Raw genomic sequence first — 25076 nt, 5'->3', positions numbered from 1 at the left:
GATAATTTTTACTTAAACCTATGAAATCTAATATTTTAATTGGGGAGTATTAAGTATAAGATTAAGTATATGATTGCAAGATGTGAAGACTAAAAAGTAGAAAATAAATACTTCTTTAAAAAAAAGTTTAAAAAAAAAAACACGCTTTTATTTCGCTTGGAACAAGTAATAAAAAAAAATATTTAAAAAAATGGACTAAAAAGTAAAAAATAAATTTTTATATGAATAGTTCAAAGAACCTGGGTAATTATAATATTTTCACTAATAAATTTTTGAATTGATAATTCAAAGAACCTGGGTAATCTATAATATTTTCACTAAAAATAAAAGCGTGGGGGCCTCACCATAACATATTACTCCACCCCCACGCTTTTATTTATAGTGAAAATATTATAGATTACCCAGGTTATTTGAATTATCAATTCAAAAATTTATTAGTGAAAATATTATAATTACCCAGGTTCTTTGAACTATTCATATAAAAATTTATTTTTTACTTTTTAGTCCATTTTTTTAAATATTTTTTTTATTACTTGTTCCAAGCGAAATAAAAGCGTGTTTTTTTTTTAAACTTTTTTTTAAAGAAGTATTTATTCCTCTTCAAAAACCTTTTACGAGTTCCATTATAATCTTAAGCATATTAAGTTCTGCTTCTTTGCTTGGAGTTTGATGTTCCTCAGCAGCCAAAAAACAGCAATATTGGCCATAAAGGTATGCATTGCCAAAAATGTAATGCCTATAGAAAGCTACGATCAAGGCTATGAATATTAAAATAATACTTTCTTTTCTTTATGAATTGCATTTTTTACGATTTATGCACTCTCCTAACGACAAGTTGAAAAATATAACTTTTATTCCTTCCATCATCATCATATGCTAACAATCGTAAGATTGGTATATCTCAGAAATTCATTTGTTTCTCTTACCTGCCAACCTTTCCGTAGTTATATATTTCATCTCCTTATATCTTTTGCTAAATACTATCTTAGTTTTCTTTTCGTTGTTTTTCAGCTGATATCTAGCCAGTATCCTTTCAATATTCGTCAAACTCTTCCTCAAATCAGATTAATTCTCGACGAGTTATCTATGTGAAAATTAATCGATATTAATAATAAAAACAGCTGTATTAATTCTCCACACTTGTTCATTTGCTCAATCTGCTTCAATGTTTTCACATCGTTATCATGACAGACATTCCATTCATTACATTCGGCTTTCTCGATGTAAGCATTAAAATGCGAGGGACAGGGCAACCCTTGTCTCACGCCTTTTCCAATTCTTTCTTCTTCGCAGTTACGTATTACGTGCATCAAAGCTGCTTCATGTTTATGGAAACTGTACACTTTTTAACCTCGGCATTACCGTTTTGAGGACATTTTGTGTATAATCATGTGGCTTCTGCTCCAAAAGTCTCTCTCTTTAAGGCAATTCATGTCGCTCATTCCTTGCATGTCGAGGTTAAATCTTAGAATTTCTACCTTAGGGTTTTCTAGACTATCGCTGATCCTAAGCGATCTCATGTTTCATGCTCCTATCCTCATAATATTATCACAGTTGACCGATGTACCCTCACTAGTTGTCTCCGCCAGGAGATCTGGAAGGGGTACTGTTTTGCCTCCGAAATATTTTACCTGAGAGAATTTCATCATATCTGATACTTAAGACTGATGTAGCTGCTACTCCTCGGAAAATAACGCGAAGTTTCACATTTCCTTCCACATCGCAGTACTTCTGTCGATGAAGCAAATGTTACCACGCTCTTGGTAAAATTTGTGTCGCTTATCGACCAGTATGGTTTCCACCTTTGCACATATTCAAGAAGAGCTGCTGCCCTCTCCCGAGGGTGAAGGAAGGCATTTTTGTTTGCGGCCTTCCGTCACCAAGTCACGGCATCTTTACATTTTTTATGTCATTTGAAAAGCCTACATGTCCAAAGAGTAGAACCGTACCCCTTACATCGCTACCACTTTTTATTCACAATGGTTTAGTCGACGAGTTAACCCTCATATCGCTGCTAATGCCTTATATCTAGAGGTAGACCCACCATCCGCAAGCCGGTGGACGCAACCGTTGGCTTTTAGCTTCGCCGCGAGATTTTATGTATTTAATGATCAATTAAGTTCCTTTATGGGTAAATATTTTATGCACGCACTATTCAATTATTTTTTCCTTGGGCTTCTCACATTTACCAAATTAAAGGTGGATGTCGATATTTGGTGGAACTGTTTAACATGAAGCATATTAACAAATATGTTTCAGTTTAATACAATGTTACATATACATGGTATGTTCCACGATTAAAAAAAATAGTCTGACCCAAATTTCGGCACTGCACACACTGCCAATCTGAAAGGTTTTTTAATTGGGAGTGTAACTAGTCTAATTAAAAAGAAAGAGTGGAGATTAAGTAAAAAGATGTCATTTCAAAACTGCCATGGTGTTTAATTTGTAACAAGATATTTGATTGCGGTAATTATCCCCCCTTCTCAGGTTACTACGCCTCCTAAACTATCTTTACCCTCGGCACCCTGAAACTTGGATCTGACTAATTTTTGTAAAAATGTGGAGCATACAATGTTAATGTATCTGTGATTATGTTTCATGTCCTCACTTTTAGATAGATATTGTTCTGCTTATGTTTGAGTGCAGCACAGATTCTTAGTATTCAATATATTTGTGAGAGGCTGTGACTAAACCACAAACGACTAGTCTATCCAAATGATATCCGTATATCGTGTTGTTAACATTTCTGCAGAAGCTAAGCTAAAGATACATCTTCCTAATGCCCTCGAAATATGGCTGTGGACGAGCTACTCTTATTTCGGAGGCCAACTGGTGACGGGACACAGGCAACCATCTCCACTTCTCTCTCTCTCTCGCTCTCTCAGCCCGAAGGCATGATGAGTATTTATGACGGGGAATTTGGACGCAATGGAACACGTCCTCCCAACCTATTCCTCCTCTCTCTTTCTCCTCCTTCGTCTCCCTGCCTCGTTTCGTCACCGCTGTCCTCGCTGCTGAAATCCTCGCTGACTTTCTCGTTTCTCTGGCGAGAGAGAGAGATATGTGTTTGGTGCAATGTGGAATTTCAAGGCTCTGGTGACACGCAACAATGATTTTCGGCGCCGCGACAGGTGAAGCGGCTCTTACGAGGGATATAGTGAGTGTGCACATCTGTGGCATGACATGCGCTGGCGGTCTTTTTGGTTCCACAGTGCTCTGGTTTCTGTGGTGGCAAATGACTGGATAGGATTTGGGCGTGTGATGAGAGGAGAAAGAGAAAAGGGTTGACTAAACTAAAAACTATTACGGAAGAGGGTTGATGTGAGAATGGTCTTATGAGCCAAAAAATAAATGATTACCAATCGTTATAGGACTGATAGGAGCCATACAACATACTCAAGGGTGGAAATAGTGATGGGAAAAAGTTGTGGGAAATGCTACAGAAAATAAGGAGCAAGGCAAGTGATTTCAAAAGTCTCTTTACTTGATATTATATTATTGGTAAAATCATGCAAATATTTTATCTACCCGGGGATTCATGAATAATTTTTGAAAATTTTTCATCATAGTGATGGCTAAAATGCTGCACTTTTGGAAGGTTTGATGCTCTATTTGAAATTTGGCTATTTTTAAAGTCTTCCCTCATTGAAACAAGTGGGGCATAAGTTTATTCTGTCCAAGTAAAAGTGAATGGAATACACGCGTAAATTATACAATTGGGTGTTAGTCATCAATAATCTTTTCTATTCAAAATATTAACATGGTCCTTTTTTTCAAATCATTAATGTGAGTTACATATTTTATGTAATTCTAAAATATTAAAATATTTGCCATTAAATTTTAATATTATGTTCAGATAATTATTCCTCCGTATTTAAATTAGTCATTCTCCGTATCAATTTCTGATTGCCTTCAGTGTTTGCCCTAAAGTCAACGTCTCGTTTTCATATCCAAGCTCTAGATGCTAGGTGAAGCCTTAATTCATATACAACACGTAATCGGGATTCGTTTAATTCCCATTGTCTAATTTTGTATGTTGATTTCATTATCTGATGGCACGTGGTGCTAGAGAAAATGATGAGCTAGATTAGTGTGTTCAAGAGCCTTTAACTTAGCGTTGGCGAAATCGTTAGAATATTTTATTTATGTTGGAAATTATTAATCATAGTTAATTGTTTATACTTATTATTTATGTTTATGGATGTCATCATGTTCAATCCATTCAAATTATTCATCGAGATTTACATTTGTGCTAATATCCATTAAAATTTCATTATTAGCCGTTTATTTATAAAATTGTCATGAGCTGAATTTCTTGCTGCCAACTATGTATATCGAGCATACATGTGTATGCTGAGGGTAAAATGCGTAATCGCATAAAATAGGATAGTTTGATGCTCTCTGATATTTTTTAATTATAAAAAGACACTTCTCAAAAAATACTTTAATTCCATCATAAATTCCTGATTATTACTAATATATAGGGATTTATGCAGAAAATACAGAATTTATTGATATGCCTGTCTATTGATCTGAATTTCCGCATAAAAATGAATGTCCGCATATGAGTTCCCGATACCTACGCGATCAAGCGCACTAGTGCGAAGTTATATACACTCAGAGTGAAATTTGAAAAGGAAAATATTTTCATTTGACTAAGTGTCCAAATAGGATACCCCAATTTCAATTCTTTTATGCTACCAGTTGCATTTATTAACATAAATGTTTAAGGAGCATTAGAACTCCGCATAAAATAATTTGGAAAGGTAGAAATAGAAACGAGGAAAAAAAGGACGAACATGAAATCAGAGATTCTCATAAGAAATTCGTGCTTGCACTAATGAATTATTTCTCCAGACAATAGCTGAGGATGGTTGTCAAAGGGAATCTCAACAACTCGTAACTCGCGATACAGGTGGAGAATTCTCCATTCTCTTCTTTGAGCCTGCGGTTTATTTCTCAAAATCAAATATTTCGAATGCAATACGAATCGGTGTTAGTTGTTTGAATAGGTAATGAGTGGAGGCTTCAGGTCTTATGGAAATCCGGGTTCAATCAAATGTACTTGAAGTATCCTGCATTGATGCACGTGTATCATCCTGTGAAACGAAGCCCGCGTGACTATTGTGAATCGCGGGTCGCCCATCCTCCAGGAAATCCCTGCTTCATATCTGTGTCTCATAGTCTCGCTTCCCGAGGTAACGGATTAGGCCAACTCTACTACCCCTCTCGCTGCATTCCTAACTCCAGCTGTCTCTCCTCACTAATCGTAAAACTCGATATTCATCCAGGATCACTCCATTTTTTTCTGGAGGTCCATTTTTTTCTCCAGTATCCTCTCCGTTGTCAGTCGTTGCTACGAGAGTGATGTCGCCCGCATGTCTTTTTTCCAGCCGCGAGGATTACAAGAGCCCTTTTTAATGGCCTAAAAAAACACGATCGGTCGGGCTGTAAAAACGGTGGAAAAGCTTTGCCTCTAGGCTTTAACCCGTGGTGTTTTTTTTGTTCCGGGCCGTCATTTAGCGGTTTACTCCGTCCCGCAGACAGTATATCCCAATAAAATACAAAAAGTGCCTCTTAAAGTTTAACGAGCGACTCTATTCGATTCAAATTCGTATTGTCCTTAGCTTCCAGGAATTCAGCATCTATACCGTTTCATAGGGAGCACGAGTACCCTATTAACTGAACGGATTCGTAATGATGGATGCAGTAGAATTTTTGTTCATGCAGATTTTTATTGTGTTGAATGATTTAAACCATTATTACTCTCGATGGGTCTTCCCCTTTAAAACTAGCCATATTAATCATGTGTGCTTCAATATTCTCTTCATATCAATTAAATCAGGAATTTTTCAACAGCACATTTCATGTTAGTTTGCTTGCCAAATTTCCGTTTCTGAGGGCATAGTGAAATAGACCTTAACTTAGAGTTAGGCTTTGTAAGTCATTGCAGAAATGGAAGGGCATTTATGAGGTGCACGTTTTTATTACCGACTTCGCAGTCTTTGAGATCAATCGTATCGACTCTTCAGGCGTCTTCAGACTCGGGTTTTTGAGTTTTACATCGGTTAATATGTTTTCTTCTACAAGTAATGCGTAATGCGAAGAACAATCGGTCAGAAGGGATGCGTTCTCTCAAGTACAGGAATTTCATAAGGGACCCGTGTGTGAGTAATTCGGCCGGGTTGGAGTTCTTTCCGCGAAAGAAGGCCAACGCCCTTAGCGGCGGAGTAGAGGAGCTCGATTAGACTCCTCTTGAATTGGCGGTAAGAAAGGTGCGGTGGAGAGCAGGATTACGTCTCACATCCTTCAATTCGTTCAATAGAAAGAAAAATATTTCGTTTCGAGTAGAGAAAGGTCGCTGATTATGCAAATTTTAGGATGGCGCACTCTGATAAAAATTATTTTCCACATCTTTGTAAATAAAAAATACAAATGATGATTGATTTTATTAAAAAAAAGTTGCATCAAAAATGAGGAACTTCAGGAAATACTTTAGATCAACCAACATATTAATATAATATGGATTACGAAAATCATCTTAACCCATAAAATGAAAGAAAAACGGAATTTGCTCACTGGGATTTTAGGGTATGCATGTCGCCAATGTTTTTTACCCAGCACCCTCAGAAGGGAGTGGATATAAAGAGAATGCATGTCTCATCGTGACGAGCAAGACGGCTGAGGATAAGTTCGAAAGATTCGGAAGAGAGAATTTCGTGCTGTTATTAAGGCGGCCACCAGCAAAACCTGTCACCTTTTTATTTTTCTTTCAAAATTTATTTCCTTTTTTGCTCGATATCTTTGGTTTAATGTAGTTTTTATACCAATTATTCTGACTGATTGATTTATTTAAGATGTATTTCACACAGATGATTCAATTTTTAATCTGATACCTTGTCACCAAGCCCAACGTAAACGCAGCCTCTGTGTTTTTCGGATGAAATAGGAAGTATCCAAACACCTGAGTGACTTCTTTTGTTGTGCTGTTCGTCGGTTTAGGAGCCTGGTTTTAAAGGCATCGGAATCGAATGGATCGGCATCTGTAAGTGGCAAGGAGGGGTAGAGCGAGAATGGGGAAGATTGCCCTTACTTCCCCTCGAATAGACGCTTAACACTAGAACTACCGATGGAGTCATTTTGACTCCTCGCCATTTTTATTTCTCTGCCCAGTCTAAAATTTTCCGAATTCCGGCCTGAAATTTCGTGCCTTATATTCATTTTTGACACAAAATAAGGCTGTGTGATTAAAATAATTCTAGAAAATAAAATAGTGCACGTTTTTCAAAATTTACCTTTAACTACCAAAGGGAGTCATTTTGACTCCCTAATGTATTTTGCTTGTCTTTTCACCAAATAGTAATATTTATACAAGTTTTTATCTCTTCTTATGTCAATAATAATTAATATAAATCAATCAAAGGCTTAAATATACAATTATTTTCCTTTTGGCTCATATTTGCGAGACTTTGAAAGCATTTCTTATTTTACGGGTCTGTGTTTGGATCTACAAACTATGTGAATGTCCTGATATTATTTTACCTTGCGATAAAGTGGTGAATATGCAATTTATAGCATTTTCAAATCCATGTGTTTAGAATCCGTTGTGTCTTTCCCTCCTCCGTTACCCCTTCCTTCTCGCTGCCCACCTTTGCCGCCGCCCGCTAATACTGTGCATTGCGCTGCAGCACTTTTATTTCAGCCTTGACTGCGTGGAAGTTGATTTTCAAATATGAAAAAGTACCTCTGATATACCGATTCCCCAGGAAAATTGATATACTGATGAACCAGGAAAATAAATCAGTAGAATGAAATAAAGTTACTGTCCTAGCACGTTCGGCTCTGACAGCGCTGGCTGCCGGGTGCCGCACAGGAAAACCGTGCGCTGTCATTTGCATTAGTGAATCCAGTGAACTCTCGAGTGGACTGCAAAACTCCTATGAAGCAAGGATTTCATTTTTCCTGACTGGGAGTATGGCTAGAAGAAGTAGGCGAAAGCGTGAAGAAGTCATATCTATGTTGCATTCTATACCGGAAGGTGAATCGGAACGCGAAACAAAAGATCATTTCGGCTGTGACGAGGTCGAGGATTTTATTCCTCAAAACGTTTCTAGTGAGTCTGAAGATTCAGACAAAACGCGTGCGAAATATAAGCAGTAATTTACATTTACTTTCCCTTTCATGGGTTGTTACAAAAAAAGGTATTATATACGATTATTTATCGATTCGTTTATACTGGCTCACATAAAGCGATGTACAATTGTGGAACCACGTATTGGTAGTTCTAGGGGGGGTGTCAAGTCCGGTATTCCTAGTGTTAAAGGGAAAGGCAGTTTCTTACGAGATTCGGATACCATCTATCCCTGCGTTTTAGCAAGCCCGTTCATCTTGCGCTATCTCAGCCTTGTGAATGAAACCGATGTTTTTTCCGCACTTTTTATATGACAAACCAAACCCTAGACTAGAATCTAAATATTCTCAGGATGTGGTTCTTACAGTTACTAAGTAGGAATACGGTGATCTTTTTGCCATTTTACTCTTAAATTTGACGTAATATTAAATCAGGGAGTTTAGATATTCACATGTAAATGTGAATTTTTACACGCCGATGGCAATGTTTTTGTGTCTACACATTATATGCATTCTGGATAAGCGTGGCAACTTAGTGAATAGAGTGATTGTCATCCAATCGAAGGGCTCCGGGTAAAGCATTCTCACACCTCAAGATAAATTTATCGAAATAAAAGGTGTCCCATGGAAAGGGAAGAGCTGGGAGGGGAGGAAAAATGGGAAAAGTTGAAAGAGCCCAGGACGTAGGGAACCGTTGTTTCCGCAGATTCGAGTAGGCTCCCATCCGGTCGCCCTGGCCATGGCGTACGTAGGGTATAGAGTTCTGATAACACAAAAAAATCAATGGTCCTTATAGAATCTGTTAATGTAAAACTTGGCTTGTGAAATGTTCTTTGCTATCGGTGTTGACTCACAGCGAGTTAGATTCAAATTTGCATGTATATTGGTGGATTTAAACAATGGCGACTGCGTAAACCACTGTGGTGTCGGGTTTGAATTATAGGCGATATAAGTGCGCATTAGGATCCAGTAAGTTTCAGATGGTGAAGGCAATCCCGTTGACGGTGGGGAATCGGCTCTGCGAAATGCCTCCGGAGCCGTTGTGATGGCTGTCCTAATTTGACCGCCAGGAGTCGTAACTGTGCCCATGGGATCGATTCCAGACCCAATAAACCCAGAGCACTCCGACCCACGCGTTTCCTGAAACTACTTCTGCTCTTACTCTTTCAAATTGAGGACTGGTCCCGAGTCTGCGTAGTAACTTATGAAGAAGTCTTGATCATGAATAATATCCATTAATAATTAAACCTCGCGTCAATCCTAAATACATTTTCTTTTTTCTACATTTTCAGTTCATATTAAAATAATATGAAATTACACTTTTCTGCATTCATTTCAATGTATAGGTACAACGCGTTTAGGCTCGTATAGCCATCATCTGGAAAAAAGACGATGTCTCTGTGGTATTTGCTGAATGTTTTTTTGTATATCCTTTTTAAAATGTTCCAGTACCTTAAATATTAAAAATGTCCTCATTATTTTTCCACATTTTTAATTTTCATTTTTGAGACATGAGTAAATTTTGAAATAGGATTATCTATAATGTATCCTAAGTTGATGGCTCCGTGAGCTGAAACGCGCTATACGCATTAAAATAACTATGGAAAAGTGCTATCACATTTTACTTTTACATGTCGAGCTCCATTTATATCAAAACATTTTAATTATGAATTTTAAGTTAAGATTAATTAAGCATGCCTTTATTCCTTTGGAGGCACTAGCTGTTACTTTTCTGATGCAAACTATTTAATTGTGTAGTTTTTAATGTTTACCAGCTAAATATTTCTTAAAATGAGTGAAAGATGCAGCGGTATTTTGGAATTAAATAATATTAATTATTTTACGTAGAAAGCATTCAATTTTAACTTTAATGATTATTTTTCACCATCTGCTTGTTCGTTTAATAAAATGTCAAATGAAACGATTGTGCAGGTAAAAATTGTGAAACATTAATTATTACTTTATTTAATTTTTTTCAAGGTTTTTGGATAAGATAAATTGAAATTATTAAAATTTGTCTCGAGATTTTGATATTTTTTTATCGAGAGCCATCGAAAGTGGTTATGATGTCAGAATTAAAATATACATTTTTGTTTTGCGTGATATCATTGTAGTGATACCAGTATTCATAATTGAAATAAAATCTAGCAAAACATATACATAATTTGCGTAATCCCATACAGTTAAAAATGAAATGATTTATCCCCGTGGAATTTGTTACCGCATGGAATATTCCGTTCTCGAGTTACGGTTGATGCATATTTCTTCTGGCTTTTTTTGTCATTCACTCTAAAAATATTTACTGATAAATGGACAAAAAATGCCATCGCCCGTTGTGCGGTGAATGTCCAGCTGTGGTTATATATGCCTGCTTTGCTCCCGCACATTGTTTTGCATTCTTCCCATATTTCAAGGGTGCGAACTTCATTCTTTCCTCTACAATTTTTTTCAGGCCAGACAACCCACCGGGAATGACGGATGAGGAGTGGCTTAAAAATGCAGGAGGACGGTGGGTTAAGCCTCAGTAGGGGACTGCGCCAGAGGAGACCGCGACTGCCATTGACGATTGGGACTATCGGACGCTGAATATCTCTCTCTCTCTCTCCTTGCACCCTTCCAACTCGCTCTACTTACCTACCTACCTATCGCCGTTGTTCTTCTCTCCTTTCTCTGCTGGAAAGGGTCCCTTATACCATCAGAGTGTATACACTCAAGAGTCCTTCTCTCTACCTCTTCTCTGACCTTCTCACGTGACTCTAATCCTCCCCTCCCACCCTTATCATGGCCCCCGCCTCCCTCCGCCCCGCCCCCTGGGGGCCCGCGCTGCTATTGCTCGCCGCGATTGCATGGACTACGGTGACTCCTGTCGGCGGCCACCTCAACCTATTCATCAGCCAGCAGGAGGTCAAGAAGCTTCTCGGTGAGTACCTTCATTTCTTTTTATCATTGCCTTTTCCATTATTTATGGCTCACCACCCATGTGGATAGATATTTTTGATTGCTGAAAAATGTTGACAACGTAGGTAACTAATGCTTTTAGTCTCAAGTATATGGAACTTTGCAGCGGTACAAAGATAGGACAAGCTTTGAAAGCTACCCTAAAATAGTTTTCGTGGTGAAATGTGGCACACGAAGCGCTTATTGTTTGTATCTTAACGAAATTTAAACCTATTTTTCTTTTCCTTTTGCTTCTAAAAAGTCCAATTTTAATATCGATAAGCCCTAGTAGGGAATTATCAGTTCTTTCAAATGAAATTAACTGTCGAAAAGCTTCGTGGAAGTTTCCCGTTGCAGAGAAAGAATAAAATCTTCAATCTCCACAGGGCTAATTACGGTTTATTTTTTTCTCTGCATATTTCAGCGACTCATCTCTTTTACCAAAAGATTATGAAAGAACTGATTTAAAAAGAGGCTTCATTTTTCCCTACTTTCTATTATTTTACAGAGAATACATTTACTACTGGTAGAAAGAATACGAGATTCATAAACTCACTTTCCTAGTACTGGGTAGAGGATCCTAATTTCTGTTTTGTTTACGAATGTAATTTTTGTAACTGACACGAGTACTTACTCTCTACGCATTGTCCTTGAAATTAAAAATATCGTTTGAGAAGGATATGTGCAATAAATAATAGTTTTTTAAATATGGCTTGTTTATGAGTTTCACTGGTAGAGCGACCTAATTTTTGTCTTGTTTACGAATGCAATTTCAGTAAATGACACGAGTACTTACTCCCTACGCATTTTCTTTGAAATAAAAAATATGGTTTTGAGAAGGATACGTGAAATAAATATTCGTGTTTTTAAATATGGCTATGAGTTTTACTGGTTCAATCTACCTTTGCATAGCATTAGTGTCATAAGCAGCTTTTAGAGGGTTTATGATATCTTCTTTCATAATTTGTGAGTATACTATTCAACATTTGGTCACCATTAACCGTAGATCAAGATTCCTAAGGTAACATGTTAGCGATTTCAATCTGCAATTGCTGAGCATTTATAAATTTGGTGCATAAAAAAATTCTCCTTTAGGTATTTTCAAAGTTTGGTTCATTTAAGTCCAATTTACCGTTGAATATCGTCATTTACGTGACGTCAGCATTTATTATGTACCCCCGCAGCTGACGTCAGCAAGGCCATCCCCTGTCATTCTCGACCCAGCAGATTACATCGCGACGTTGAATCCGCGACCAGGTGATGTCGACCTCTCTCTCCCTCCTCTGTGTGAAGTGGGTCAGGTTCTTTTGCAGTCATCCGCTGCGCCCATCCTATTGTCCCTCCTGCTGCCACCCTCTCAGTTGGCCTCGAGTCTATGCAGTGCTGACCTCGCAGCCATTCATTGCCGTTCCACCCTTTCTATTCGTCCGCTCTTTGCCGTACTACCACGCATCTCATGATGATTATCAAGCAAGCAACTCCTCTTTCATGGGTGAATATACTGCAGAAGGTCTAACTTTTCTTAATTTTAAGGATCAAAGGTCCGTCAACATCTTCATTCACTGAAAATAAAATGACGCTTGATGGACATTCCACAACCTTACATTAACAGAACACATCACTTCCTTTACACCGTTTTATTTTCGGGATACAATACTCGTGTTAAACTTATGCTAAGGCCATACAATTTTATGTAGATCCTTATAAAACTTCCTGCATTTTGATTTTTAAACCATTTTCCCAGATTTTTAATTTTCAATTTTGAGACTTAGGCAAAAAATTTAAACAGGCGGTTCCATTATATTCTGAAAATATCAAATTCATAACGTAGAATTTCAAATAATGAAAAGTCTTAGAAAAGAAAAAAGAGAAAGGTAATGATTAGTTCTCCTTTATGTTTGGTTTCTTCATGCCCATTCTACCATAAATATGACCATTTGCCTGCCGTTAGCCATCATTTGCTGCCTACGCTGCTGACCTCAGCCAGACCATCCCCTATCATTTTCGATCCGGCCGATTACTTCGCGGCGTTGCACCTGCAGCCAGGTGATGTCGTCAAGGTGACCCTCTCCCATTTGAAGTGGGTCAAGTTCTTTTGCAGTAATCCGCTGCGCCTTTGCCTCATCCTGTCACCACCCCTGCTCCATCCCTTGTTGGCCCCGAGTGCTAGACTCTCAGCCATTCATTACCGCTCCACCCGCTCTATCCGTTTGCTACCTTACTACTAAGCTTACCAAGATGTGTTTCAAAGGCGTGCGCTCTCTATCATGCGTGCCTACACTTCAAAGGCCTAATTAGAAAAAGTCTCACCAGAAGATTGCTTTGAAACGTAGAGTCAGGGCTGAAAGTTTGGAATTGAAAAATAACCTACTTTCCTGATTTACAGCATTTGTATTTCTCCTTAATGAATGAATTTTTCATGCATGAAAAGTCGCCCAAATAACGATTAAAACTTCTTTAAGGAATTGGTTCGAGCCAAAAAAGTATAAGCTTAGTTTGCTTAATGTACGTGATTCAGTTATCAGCTAATAAAAAAATAAATTTTGACCGTCCATTATTTCCCATTGAACCATTGCAGAGAACTTGCATATCTTTATATAATTCCGGTGGTTGCAAACGTCCTTTTATTAGGACTGATGCATTTTTCGAGACTACCGTCTATACTTTTTATCAAATCTCACGAAAGCAAAATAATTGGTGTCCCGGATAGCTATATTTATTTTATTTCTCCCGTCACGAATCCTACAAGTCCTTTATTTCTATTAACCCATAAACATCCCAACCGCTATATTTTTTCTTTTACTATGCATCGAAATGCTGATTCACAGCCTTGAATTCTTTCCTTTTTGCGTGACTACATGCGGGAATAGCTTGTTTTTTATCACTCTGAGATTACCTTGACCCGCTAATCAAGGATTGAAAACTCTCCTACCTCTACAAGGTGCACGATATATCTTTTTCATTAAGGAATCAACAGCCTTAATAGAACCCTCAGAATAACCTGCAACTGTCTTCAGTGAAATCGTATATACCAATTATAGTAAAAAGCCTCCTAAGTTAAATATATATGTGCCAGGCATCGATTACAAAGAAGTTATTTTTCCATTTCATTTTTTTTTCATTTTCTACCAGCTATGCAATAGTATAACAAATAAATAGGAAGCTTTTTTGACTTAAATTAAAGTATTAGCGAATAAATTTATTTTATGATACAATTTGATGTTAAAGGTATTTCTGTTTCGCCCTGGTTTCGGTTTAAATTAATTCCTGTATTTTTTTATTTCAATTACCTATCTGAAGAGAAGTGTTTTTGGCTATAAATTTTCCTTTCTATGTCAAACTGATGTGTTTCCAGAACATGTTCAGTATTGGCGGAGCGATTATCATATCTCTGTTTAGAAAAGAAGTTTTTGATGATCTGTGTGTGCATACTTTTATCTATGACTTAGAATTGTTTTCTCTGTAGAATGCGCATTTAGTTGAAGTGAAATGTCCTCTCTTATAAATAAATGGCAGCTTAAATTAGTGATTGATTTTTGCGCAGTTAAATTCATTGATAGTACATAATAGCGACATATCTGTATTTTTTCCTTCCATTCAGAATCATGGCAATTATAAGTGCAAAAACATTTTAAATGAGCCCAGACATGACAATTTTGATGCAAAAAAAGCAGTGAGTGTAAATCCATCCCTCCCACTGCACGACCAAATGATGTTGTCGAGAATTTAAATTTTGGTGTTCTAAGGCCTTTTCTTTTACCTTTTCGGTTGCAAGACGTCACTTTAAGTTAGCTGCTATATATTTAGGTTGCATTTTATGCCAAAATTTCATTTAAAATTTGAGCAATGCTCCCGATGTGAACTTAGTTTGGGATGCATTTCTCAACTCATGTCTGCAGTAGAAAGCTTAAATACTTTCTTCCCTGCTTGTGCGCTAATCTCGTCTCATCTGCGTTGCCACGGTTTCACCAAGAGCGCGTTAGTGTTGATGGGAAGCAAGTTCATATACGTGGGGGATTGAGGAGTGAGACTTGGCAGGCAACGTTCTCATTAAGAATTCTCCTCCGTGCTAGTGAGACGCCAGGTGTGACGGCGCAACGTGAATTGCACTCGTGATTACACATTGCGAGGCCGCTGCATTGGGTGTGAGTCTGCGCGGGGTCACTATTTAGTGTGCGGGAAACACGCGCGCCAGACGTGTCGGCGGCGCAAAAGAGAAACGAAAACTAAGTTTCGGAATACATTTGAAAAAAGTGGTTTTCTTTCTCTATTTTTTTTCACTTCCACCCTTTCCTCTTGTTCACCTCTCTTCTCTCACGTTCTTCGCTGTGAAAAACTCCCTTTTTCCCTTTTTTTTCTTTCACAGAGCACTCTAAAGGTCCTTTTTTTTCCTTTTTTCCACTCTCCCTCCGACACTCTTCCTCGTCGACCTCTTTTGTGAGTACTTCGTTGTTGTGCGCTCTCTGTGTAAGCGCGCATTGCGGCTTTTTTCAAGAGCAGCGGCAGATAGGTGGCAGCACGGGAAAAAGCGAGAAGGTGCTTCGGCTGGCAATTTAAATGTGACGGGAACGCCGACTCCAGCGTTAAAGACACAGCTTAGTGAAAGAGAGAAGTTTTCAGATAAAGTAGTGGTTTTGTAATTACATGAAACGAATGCTCATGCTGTAGTCGAACGCAAAAAGGGAATATTATGCAACTATGGAACAATTTAACCTGATACTGCGTGGACCGTTAATGTGCTTCATTAGCGCTTGTATTGTTCAAGTCATGTTCCAGTTAAAGTTAAGTTCAAGTCAAATGTCATTTAACATACGAAAATAAAATATACCGCAGCTATCCTATTTTTTCCTCATGTTTATGTCAGCGTAATACCTAAGTTTTTAGGCTACTAGTATAACCTCCATTTATGGATACACTTGCATTGCTGCATACTATCAGGGGTTTAATTGTATATGTTAATTTTACAGTTAAATGGCATAGTATAACTTGTTATTAAATTTTTTGCCATTTCATTTGAGTCATTAATGAGCAGATATAATTTTCTCAAGTTAAGGTTCAAAGTTCTTGGTCGGGCATTTTCGCAGCCATTGAATCATGAAGGACTGGTACCAAATCCTTATGAGGAAACAAATGTGAATTGAATGTTTTTTTTAAGTCAGCAACGTTAACATCATAATTAACATAATGATAAAATAGTGTGATAATCATATTCCGACTTCATTTTCATTTACGCTTTGGTAGGAAGAACGTAAAAAATTTCCGTAACGGTGCAGTGAATAAATTGCCTTTGACGATCCATCCTTTTTCATAGATTGGCATGGTGGAAGATTTTTGGTGGATTACACGGAAGCCAACCATTGGGGCCCAAGGTTATCGCTATCTTTATTAACGCAATTTCTATGGAAATGCGATCCCTGAGGCGGTAATGTTGGTTGTACAGCTGGCTGCAGATGAATGTATTTGCCACGCACTTAATGTCTTCCTTTGCGTCATCACATCCATCTTCCTTTTTATTCTCTCCTATCCAATTATCTCATTTCTTTTTATTCCTACAATCCAATCTCATTGGATTCTCTCCTTGTCCTATCATATGTTTCTCCTTGCGCCAGGGCAGATTCAAGCACGGAGGGGTCTGCTGGCTTTCCAATTCCATTTTCTCTGTGGAATCCGATGAAAGTTTAATAAATTAGCAATTTTAAGTTCATTTTTTCCATCAGAGCCAAACGTTGTAAAACGAACGTCGAAGAAATTTCTTGGTGACATTATGTTCAGGTTTCCTTAGAGAAGGAATCTTATCAAATACATTGTGTTCAAGAAAGTGGCGACGCTGAGACCACCAGGATTATTTATATGGTCGTCGTTAAAGACGTGGAAATACGGCTCCCGTGGTGGAAATGGCGGTCGTACAGTTTGGTTCAGATGAATGAATTTCTCTCTTTCTGCATTTAATTCATTCCGTCATTAAAGACAAGTCACGTGTTTCACGTGTCATATTCAGCTCATTTTATCCACTCTCCCTTTCCTTTAATTAAAATCCCTATGGATTCTCCCGTTGTCCATATTCACTCCTCACCTTCAATCCTATCCTATTCCAGGAGGCCTATATGCGCGGATAATGCTGCTCATCTTCCTCCTCCATTATGTTTAGTAGTTGTAACTAAATGCAAGATTTATTTTTTGGGGAAAGTGGAGCTCTCAAATTTTAGATTTTTTCCAAAGAAGTGCTTTTTGTTTTGAAATCATCGTGAAAAGTAGTTCAATGCGAAATATATAAAACAAAATTCTCGAATGTCTCATCCTTTGTTTTCAAGAAAGACACAACGTCGATATCACCATTTGATACCCAGTGCAATTTCATACATTATTGCTACAATTTCCATGGATATGCGGTTACCAAGGTAGTGACGAGGGTTGCTCAACTGGAAGAAGTTGAATGTATCTCTCTTCACCAATTCAATCCTTTCCCTCGTCAGTGACCCGAGTCCCACATGTCCATCTTCAATTTATTCTCTTCTCCTTAACATTTCTTTGATTTTCATTTCTTTGTAATTATCCTCTGTCAGCTCTTATCCTCGCTCATCTACGTATTCGACGAGATCCACGGAGAGAAGGTTTTCCATTTCCGCTGCGCACAAAATCATTCCGAACCGAATGTACTGGGGGGTGGGGGGAGAAGGGGTTGGAGACTGTGGATAGGGAGAGGGTGCGTGGTAGAGATTAAGTGGAGATCGGGAACCCTTGCCACCCCTCCACCGCCCCACCCCTATCTCAATCTCTGGTGCCGAATGCCAGTGGGGTCAGCGATTGTCTCATCCACTCCTATTGTTTGGGATGCCCTCAAATGGACTGACTGGTCGCCCAGCGACGAGACGGGTGTGGGATTGAATAGGCAGACGTAGGGTTTAAGGATGATATGGCCCGTATTCTTAGTCGGCCCAGTAGAGCCAACCGACCCTGGATACGTCATCAGCCCCTACATAAACCGATCCCGCCCTAGATACGCCACATCAAGCCCTACATATGGACGTTTTTGGAACTAAACGGGCCCTACTTGATGTAAGGTACCCGAACCAGCCCTACACCCTACAAAAACATGGCGGCGAAATATCGTCTGCTGATCACTTCGATTAAAGAATGTACTTTACAATGGATATTAAGGGAGACGAGCTCACACAAACCATTTTAAAATGTACAGTAACACAGCGGAAAGGTAATAATAATACCACTTTATAGCCAAGAAGTTAAATTTAAAAAATGACTGAACTAACAAGAACAATATAGCGGTATACATGAACCTTGTTTCTACTAATATAGAATAATATTTTTAACGTTTGGCACTTGGTATACTTTTGGGAAACCAATACTTCGTTTACGTATCACCATAGAAAAAGTATTTTCATGCCACTATTGGCCACATAACAAACTTAACTACGAAAGGTGAAAGCGAACGACGAACCTTGATGATGCAACGTAAGTTCCCTCGTCAATTACCACATTTGCTCCGTACTTATTACTATCTTGTACAGATCGCTTTTGAAGTAATTTTAAGGCAATTTGATTCTACTTTTGGCTCGATATGAGAGTATTTGTAGCGATAATTAAAGTACCGACACGACCTGTCCGACGACACCGATTGTGTATTTACATTGCCGTTGCCCTAACAATACGTCCGAAAATTATCGGACTTCTTTCCTTAGTTTCATAGCTAGTTCCCATTACGCCACCAGAGTGGAAAATTGGCGCTGCGCCATCATCTACGTCATCTCAGAGAACTTGACGACGGAATTACCCCCCACCACTTATGTAAGGTCGACTGAGAAACGCATGTAGGGGCCTTTTGTTATGTAGGGACGGATATGTAGGGTCGACTACGAATATGGCCCGATGCCTCTTCTCTCAGCCTACCCCCAGGAGTGTTGGAAAATCAAATAAATGACCCGATCAAATATAAAAATTACATTTATGTGGTAGTATCTGATTTAAGTCAATATTGTATTTTACTGTATTCGTATTAAAATTATAAAATTGACTCATAATGGAAATAATTAATATAATTACTTTAAATTGTTCACCGTAACATACTTCATGCCAGGGCCCGGGTTTTGCTGAGGGTTCAGTTTCGCTGGGAGCCCGAGTTTTGCCGGAACCCACATCAGGTGGTGCAGTCGATTATAAGCCAATGCTCTAATAATGTACATCTCTTGATCTGATGATGTAGAATTTGAGCCAGGGAAGAGTGGTTTATTTTCTACCTTAAAGTTTTCATAAAAACTTATATTTTCAACTTATAGCAATATTTTTCTTTTGCGACGAGTGTAGTGGCTAAAAGTATATGATTTACTCCTGCATATTTGTTGAATGATAAACTATTATTGGCGAAAATTTTCATGGTATTCATTTCATGGTGCTTATGATCTGAAAAATTACACACAAATGGATCAATTAATATTCGTATATTAACCTCATTAACTTTTGCTACCAATCATTACTTCCGTGAAAAACTACAAAGAATGGATTCAAATGATGTTTGTCCAACTTATAAACTTTTTAGGATACATTATGAAAACAATTACATGCTCTTAGAATGTAACAACTTTTTTACATTGCTTCATCAGCAGCCTTAAGACCCCGAGATATATGACACTTTCAATGATATTGGTCGCGAATGACATCGGTCGTAATTTTCAAAGGTAGTGACCGATATTTCACGAGATCGAAATCGGTCGTGATTGTCCTACAGACTATCACTCTAGTGAACGACAATCGAGAATTCAGGATTGACTCACTCAAGTGAAAAGTGACAGGTAATTGAAATCACCGTAATGACCTATTTCATCAATCTGTACTTAAATCGCTGATTCACATAATTTTAGGTATCTTCAGTCGTGAGTTTCTTTGATCAATAATTTATTCAATTGCTAATGGTATGTTCGCTTCCTTTGCTTTCCATGAAACCTTCTCCATTCTGAAGTTGTTCCTTCACTTTTGCCTCGCTGACATTAAAGGGAGTATCAAGTGCTGAAGGGAAATGGAATGAAATGCTTGGGGTTAATTGGAGGATGACTTTCCGACTCATTTCCCATCCTCATCTTGTGCCTTTGAGCTAGAGCAAACCTCTCTTAAAAATTTTATATCCCCACCTGGAGTAATTATTAAGTTTTGGCAATGGAGTGCGTCCGATTAGGGTGTTCCGGCCTCCGGTTTGTGGTCATTTAGCTCTTAGCCGATCGGCGATTCCGATTATAAGGGATCAGTTCATTGACACCAGGGCCGGCGGCTGCGCTGTGTTATTGCAGTCGTTGCTCTGCTCTCCCACGGCTATCTCTGCGGTCTTTTCAGTCGAAGCCGATTATTCAAGCGGAGTGGACGTTATTATGAAATAAGATTGTTGAAACTGTTTTAACTACAGTAAATATTCATTGGATACTACATTTCATGAATGGACAACAAATTTATGCATTATAAATATTGAGATATTTATATTAATTAAAGACTGAATACTACTTATTTTGACGTTTATTACAGTTTTTCATTCATCGAAATTATATCAACATGCTTAATTTGAAAAGTAAATCCAAACATATTTTTCAAAGTTTCACAGAATTTTTCTAATAACTTAACACATAATTTTGACTACAGAGGGTAAAACTGATTTTGGAGACAAATTATTTCAATAGCGCGTTCAGTTAAAATTGAACCAAATACCTCCTATCAGAATGGAAATTTGTTAATCGATGCAACCACAAAATTGTTATGTGCATGTTTACGCTTAATGTCGTGCATCTATATCAATGTAATAAGCCACCATAAACTTATATAGCAGAGGAGAAAACGGTGTATTATACCCAAAGTTCACTCAAACAATTTGCGAACTATAGTAAATTCTTGGCAATAATAGTTTTATTCAGGTATACAGGGTTTGTCCGGAAAGTAATAGGACTGAGTCGATTTAAAAAAAATTATTGAGCCAATCGTTACAATTCTTTAAAAATTTTAAAAATAGGCTCCTTCTGCGTCGATGCAGCGCTGCCAGCGCGATTTCCAAGCATTGAAGGCGTCACAGAAGACATTCTCCGAAATAGCCTCGATAGCCGAGGTGCATGCTGCTTGGATCCCCTATGTCGTCTCAAAATGCTTGCCTTTCATCGGCCATTTTACACAAGGAAACAAAAAAAAAGTCTGGGGGGCCACATCTGGGCTGTAGGGCGGCTGCGGAAGCGTTGGGATTCCGGCATTGGTTAATTAGCTGTTCACATGAAAGGCGATGTGAGCCGCAATTTCTAGTCGTCAGTGAGCACTTTTGGGACCATCTTCGCGCACACATCTTGCGCATGTTCAAATGCTCCGTCACAATGTCATGAACCACAGATTTTGATAAATGTAACATCTGGGCAATTAAACGAATGCTTAGTCGACGGTCTGAGTTCAAAACTTTATGCACACGAGTCAAAATGTCGGTGTTTGCCGAAGTCACAGGTCTTCCAGCACCGTCTTCATCAGCGACCTCTTCCCGGCCCTCCAAAAAGGCCTAGTGCCACCGAAACGCACCTGTTCTTGCTAAAGCAACATCTGGGTAAGCCTACTTGATCATAACAAACGTCTCTGTCGCATATTTACCGAGTTTTACTCAGAATTCAATCGCGTACCTCTGCTGTAACGAACGCTACATTTTCGGTTTGCACCACTCACAGAAACACGTCGCGCAAAAAAGTCTGTCCTGACTCTCCAGGTGCTCGCAGACAACTGACCAGCCGCTCGTTCGTTAGCTAGAAACACCCTCTACCAAATTCAGTCGGTGCAAACACGCTCCGAAGTACAGTCGCGGTGGAAGAAAATCAGTCCTATTACTTTCCGGACAAACCCTGTAAATTGATTAAAGTAAAGACCTCCAAGCAATAAGAAGCATATAAAAAATTTAATGCTTTAAATAGTTGTTACTTTAATTATAAAAGTATTTAAAAAAAAAGATAATGGTCTGGGGTAGACGCCACGGGACCAACGGAGGGTGAAAGCATGAGACCTTTACCATTATTAAGTTTTGAATTTTTTCAACATAAATTTTAAGGTTCACTTTGTGTTGATATTATTGAATTTTCCATTCGTAAATAAACATTCCCTAAAAGAAAAGTAACCTAGGTTTATGAATTTTTAAGTCATAAATGTAAATTGGAAATAAAGAAGTAAACCTTTGTCGAGTTCACTATTATGTTAATGTGGACACGAGTGGCACGACCAAGGTTTCGTAGCGTAGTTACATCTGTACATAGTTACATAAATGTAAATATTTATGCATTATGGAAAATTTATCTCGTATTTTACGGTATGATTCAAATTGTTTTGAGTCTTCACCAAGTAATCATGTAGTGAGAAAAGCGCATTACAGCATATTAACTGAGTTAATTCTTGATTGCAGTACTTTTGTCTAATTCCTCTAAATAATGAAAAACATCTTTTACGGACAGAGCAGCATTCGGCTATGCACGGTCTCAATGAATAAAAACAGCAGTAATTTCGTTTGAGCGGCGATGAGCTCTGTTTCACATTTTTACACCCAATAAATCCACGAGTTGGCAGTAATTACTCCGATCGCTAAGCACGTACGATCAATTGAGAGGTAATTGGCCATCGGTGTTACAAATGCTTTATCATTTGATTCGTATTGGGTAGCGGAACATGAAATAAATTGGAATACCTGATAATTAATTGGCGAGTATACAGAGCCAATCTGCATGTTTAGTAGCCTCGTTTTACTTCTCGAAAGATAAATTAAGGAATGGATGAACCAATTGAAACGAGAAAATGCCTAGGTAAACTTTTCTCGGGATTCTATCAAATCATATTTCAAATTATAAAATCATATTTCGAGAAAATGCCTGTCAGTGAATCAAACCAAATATGATTTGTGTAAGGGCATGAAATCTCTGCAGGATTGTTATGAAGTATGCCTGAAGCAGTTATTGTTTATTACGGGTTTTCTCACCTGCATATTTCTTTTGGACCTAGATCTATTATGGAAAGTAACCTTCCTGACGGAGGAAATATTTTGAATCAATGTGACTAGTCACTGGAAAATCACATTATATGACGTAGATAATGATCTATTTTGTCCCAAAAAATTCTGTAGGCGCGATTCAAATTAGTTTCGTGAAGGAGGAAGAGCCAATAGGAAGGGAGATGTGATGGAATCTGTGAGGAACGCTCAAATCCTTCCTCCTCTCTTGATCTCAAATCATCTTCTGATACACACCCAGGCAGGCGTTCATCCTTTCTCGCAGACAAATGAAACGCGCTTGCACACGAGCGGTGAGGGAAGGCATTTCGGGAACTGGGCCGTATTATCAGCATATAGACGAGTTTCAAACCGCGGCTGCGAGTCTTCCCTCATCCACCAGGGGGCACCGCTCCGTACCAATGCAGATTCGAGTCTTTTCTCCGCAGTTCGTGAATTGGGCTGAGCTTTCCATTGCCAATCAGCTCTTTCCGTTGAGCTCTTACGCCTGGTGTTATATTCTATCGATCGTTAAATACACCCTTAGCTGACTACTGCATATGCTGTAATTCCTCAGTAGATGGAAAATTCACGTGTTAAACTAGATAACGAGTGGCCTACATCTATAAACTGCCAATGAAATTCATCCGTCACAAATGCTCAGTAAACTTAATTTCATATTCATTATTCTTTTGAACTTTTGGTTGCCATTTTTATTTTAAAATTTCTCATATTTATTTCAATAATTAGCTACTTGATGAAATAGTGAACATTATGATTTTTAAGAAATGATTATCGTGACTATTTCTTTCATTAACTCAAACATTTGTGACTCCTAGATATTTCTTACGTTAATATGGAGGTCAGAATATAATTTCAAGATATGCCAGCATATGACGATGCATATTTTAGTGTGCGGTGTGCTGGTTCGTTGACAAAGTTCTTGGAAAGGCTATAAGGCGAAAAAGATTAGGACAGAGAATTGGGTCACAATAATATGATGGGGTTCAAAATTCTAATGGAATTTTCAGGATGTTGTCACGTCATTCATCTTTCGAAATCTTTGTCAGAATTATAACAAAAACAGGATAAATGCCTCCAAATAGGTTTTCCTTATTAGCTGTTCTTCAAAGTTTGCCAAACCTTATTTCTTTATTTTAGGGTTAGTGATGTCGTAAATGTCAAAACCACCTTTTAAAAGTTTTCTTCGGTTAAAATATAGATGTAGTTGCTCGGCTTCTTTTAAGGCAAACATGCTTGACAAGAAGCATATCCTGAAATTTGGTGATCCATTAAAAGATAATGATATTTGCTCTGGAAGAATGTGGAACCGTAAGTTTACCCAGTTCTAGCAATGTTCCATAAAGGTGTGGACGTATCGATTCAACTTTCTTCCGAGTTGTGAAAGAGGTCAAGGGGGAAGTGCTTTGAGGTATAGATTTTGAAGTGCGGGGCAGTGGGAGTGTACGCTCATCACTTCGTCGCAGCTGTTAGCCCAACGTCTATTTTCACCGTGAACCCTCAAACCCGTGCGCAGGGATTGCAATAAAAACTAAACGAGAGTCAAAATCAGTCATATTTCAATAGTTTCGTACCCGGAAAGAGCGAAATGTGGAAATGAAACGAAATGGATTTAAACCCGGGGAGCTAAACTCAGGGTCGAAACGAAATCGGAGTCAAAACTACTTCGGGTCGAAACTAAACTAAAACTCTGGGACGAAACGAAAAACAGATATTGTTTCGCACTGGAGAGACGACGTGCTTCACCTTAGAACAGTTTAGTTTCAACTAACTCACCGAGTGCGAAGTATAGTTGAATGAAGTAGAGGTTCGGCCTCTGGACTGGAGTCGTCTACTAAGAACAGAAATGGCAATCAATTGCAGGTATTCTCAAACGGAAGGGAAATAAAAAGTAACTCAGATGTCTGCTTGCGGCAACGAACGCGCATTTTGCCTTACAACACTAGGTACGTTCTTTCCTCGAAGCTTAGGTACTCAATCCTGGGCTAAAAACTTA

General features: G+C 38.3%; 1 protein-coding gene across 1 annotated transcript in view; it reads left to right on the top strand.

The window, feature by feature from the left end:
* The first annotated feature begins 10593 nt into the window (after positions 1-10593).
* Positions 10594-25076, top strand: part of LOC124173962 (tyrosine-protein kinase Dnt-like) — a 358235-nt gene continuing 343752 nt past the window's right edge. Inside the window, exon 1 of the mRNA XM_046553125.1 lies at positions 10594-11053. Within this exon, the coding sequence (XP_046409081.1) occupies positions 10915-11053 (139 nt within the window). The 5' untranslated portion in view covers positions 10594-10914. The remainder of the gene's footprint in view (positions 11054-25076) is intronic.

This window comes from Ischnura elegans, chromosome 2 (genome assembly GCF_921293095.1).
Source record: "Ischnura elegans chromosome 2, ioIscEleg1.1, whole genome shotgun sequence".
Taxonomy (NCBI): domain Eukaryota; kingdom Metazoa; phylum Arthropoda; class Insecta; order Odonata; family Coenagrionidae; genus Ischnura; species Ischnura elegans.
Note: the sequence above shows the minus strand (reverse complement) of the source record. Positions and strands in the feature narration are given on the sequence as shown.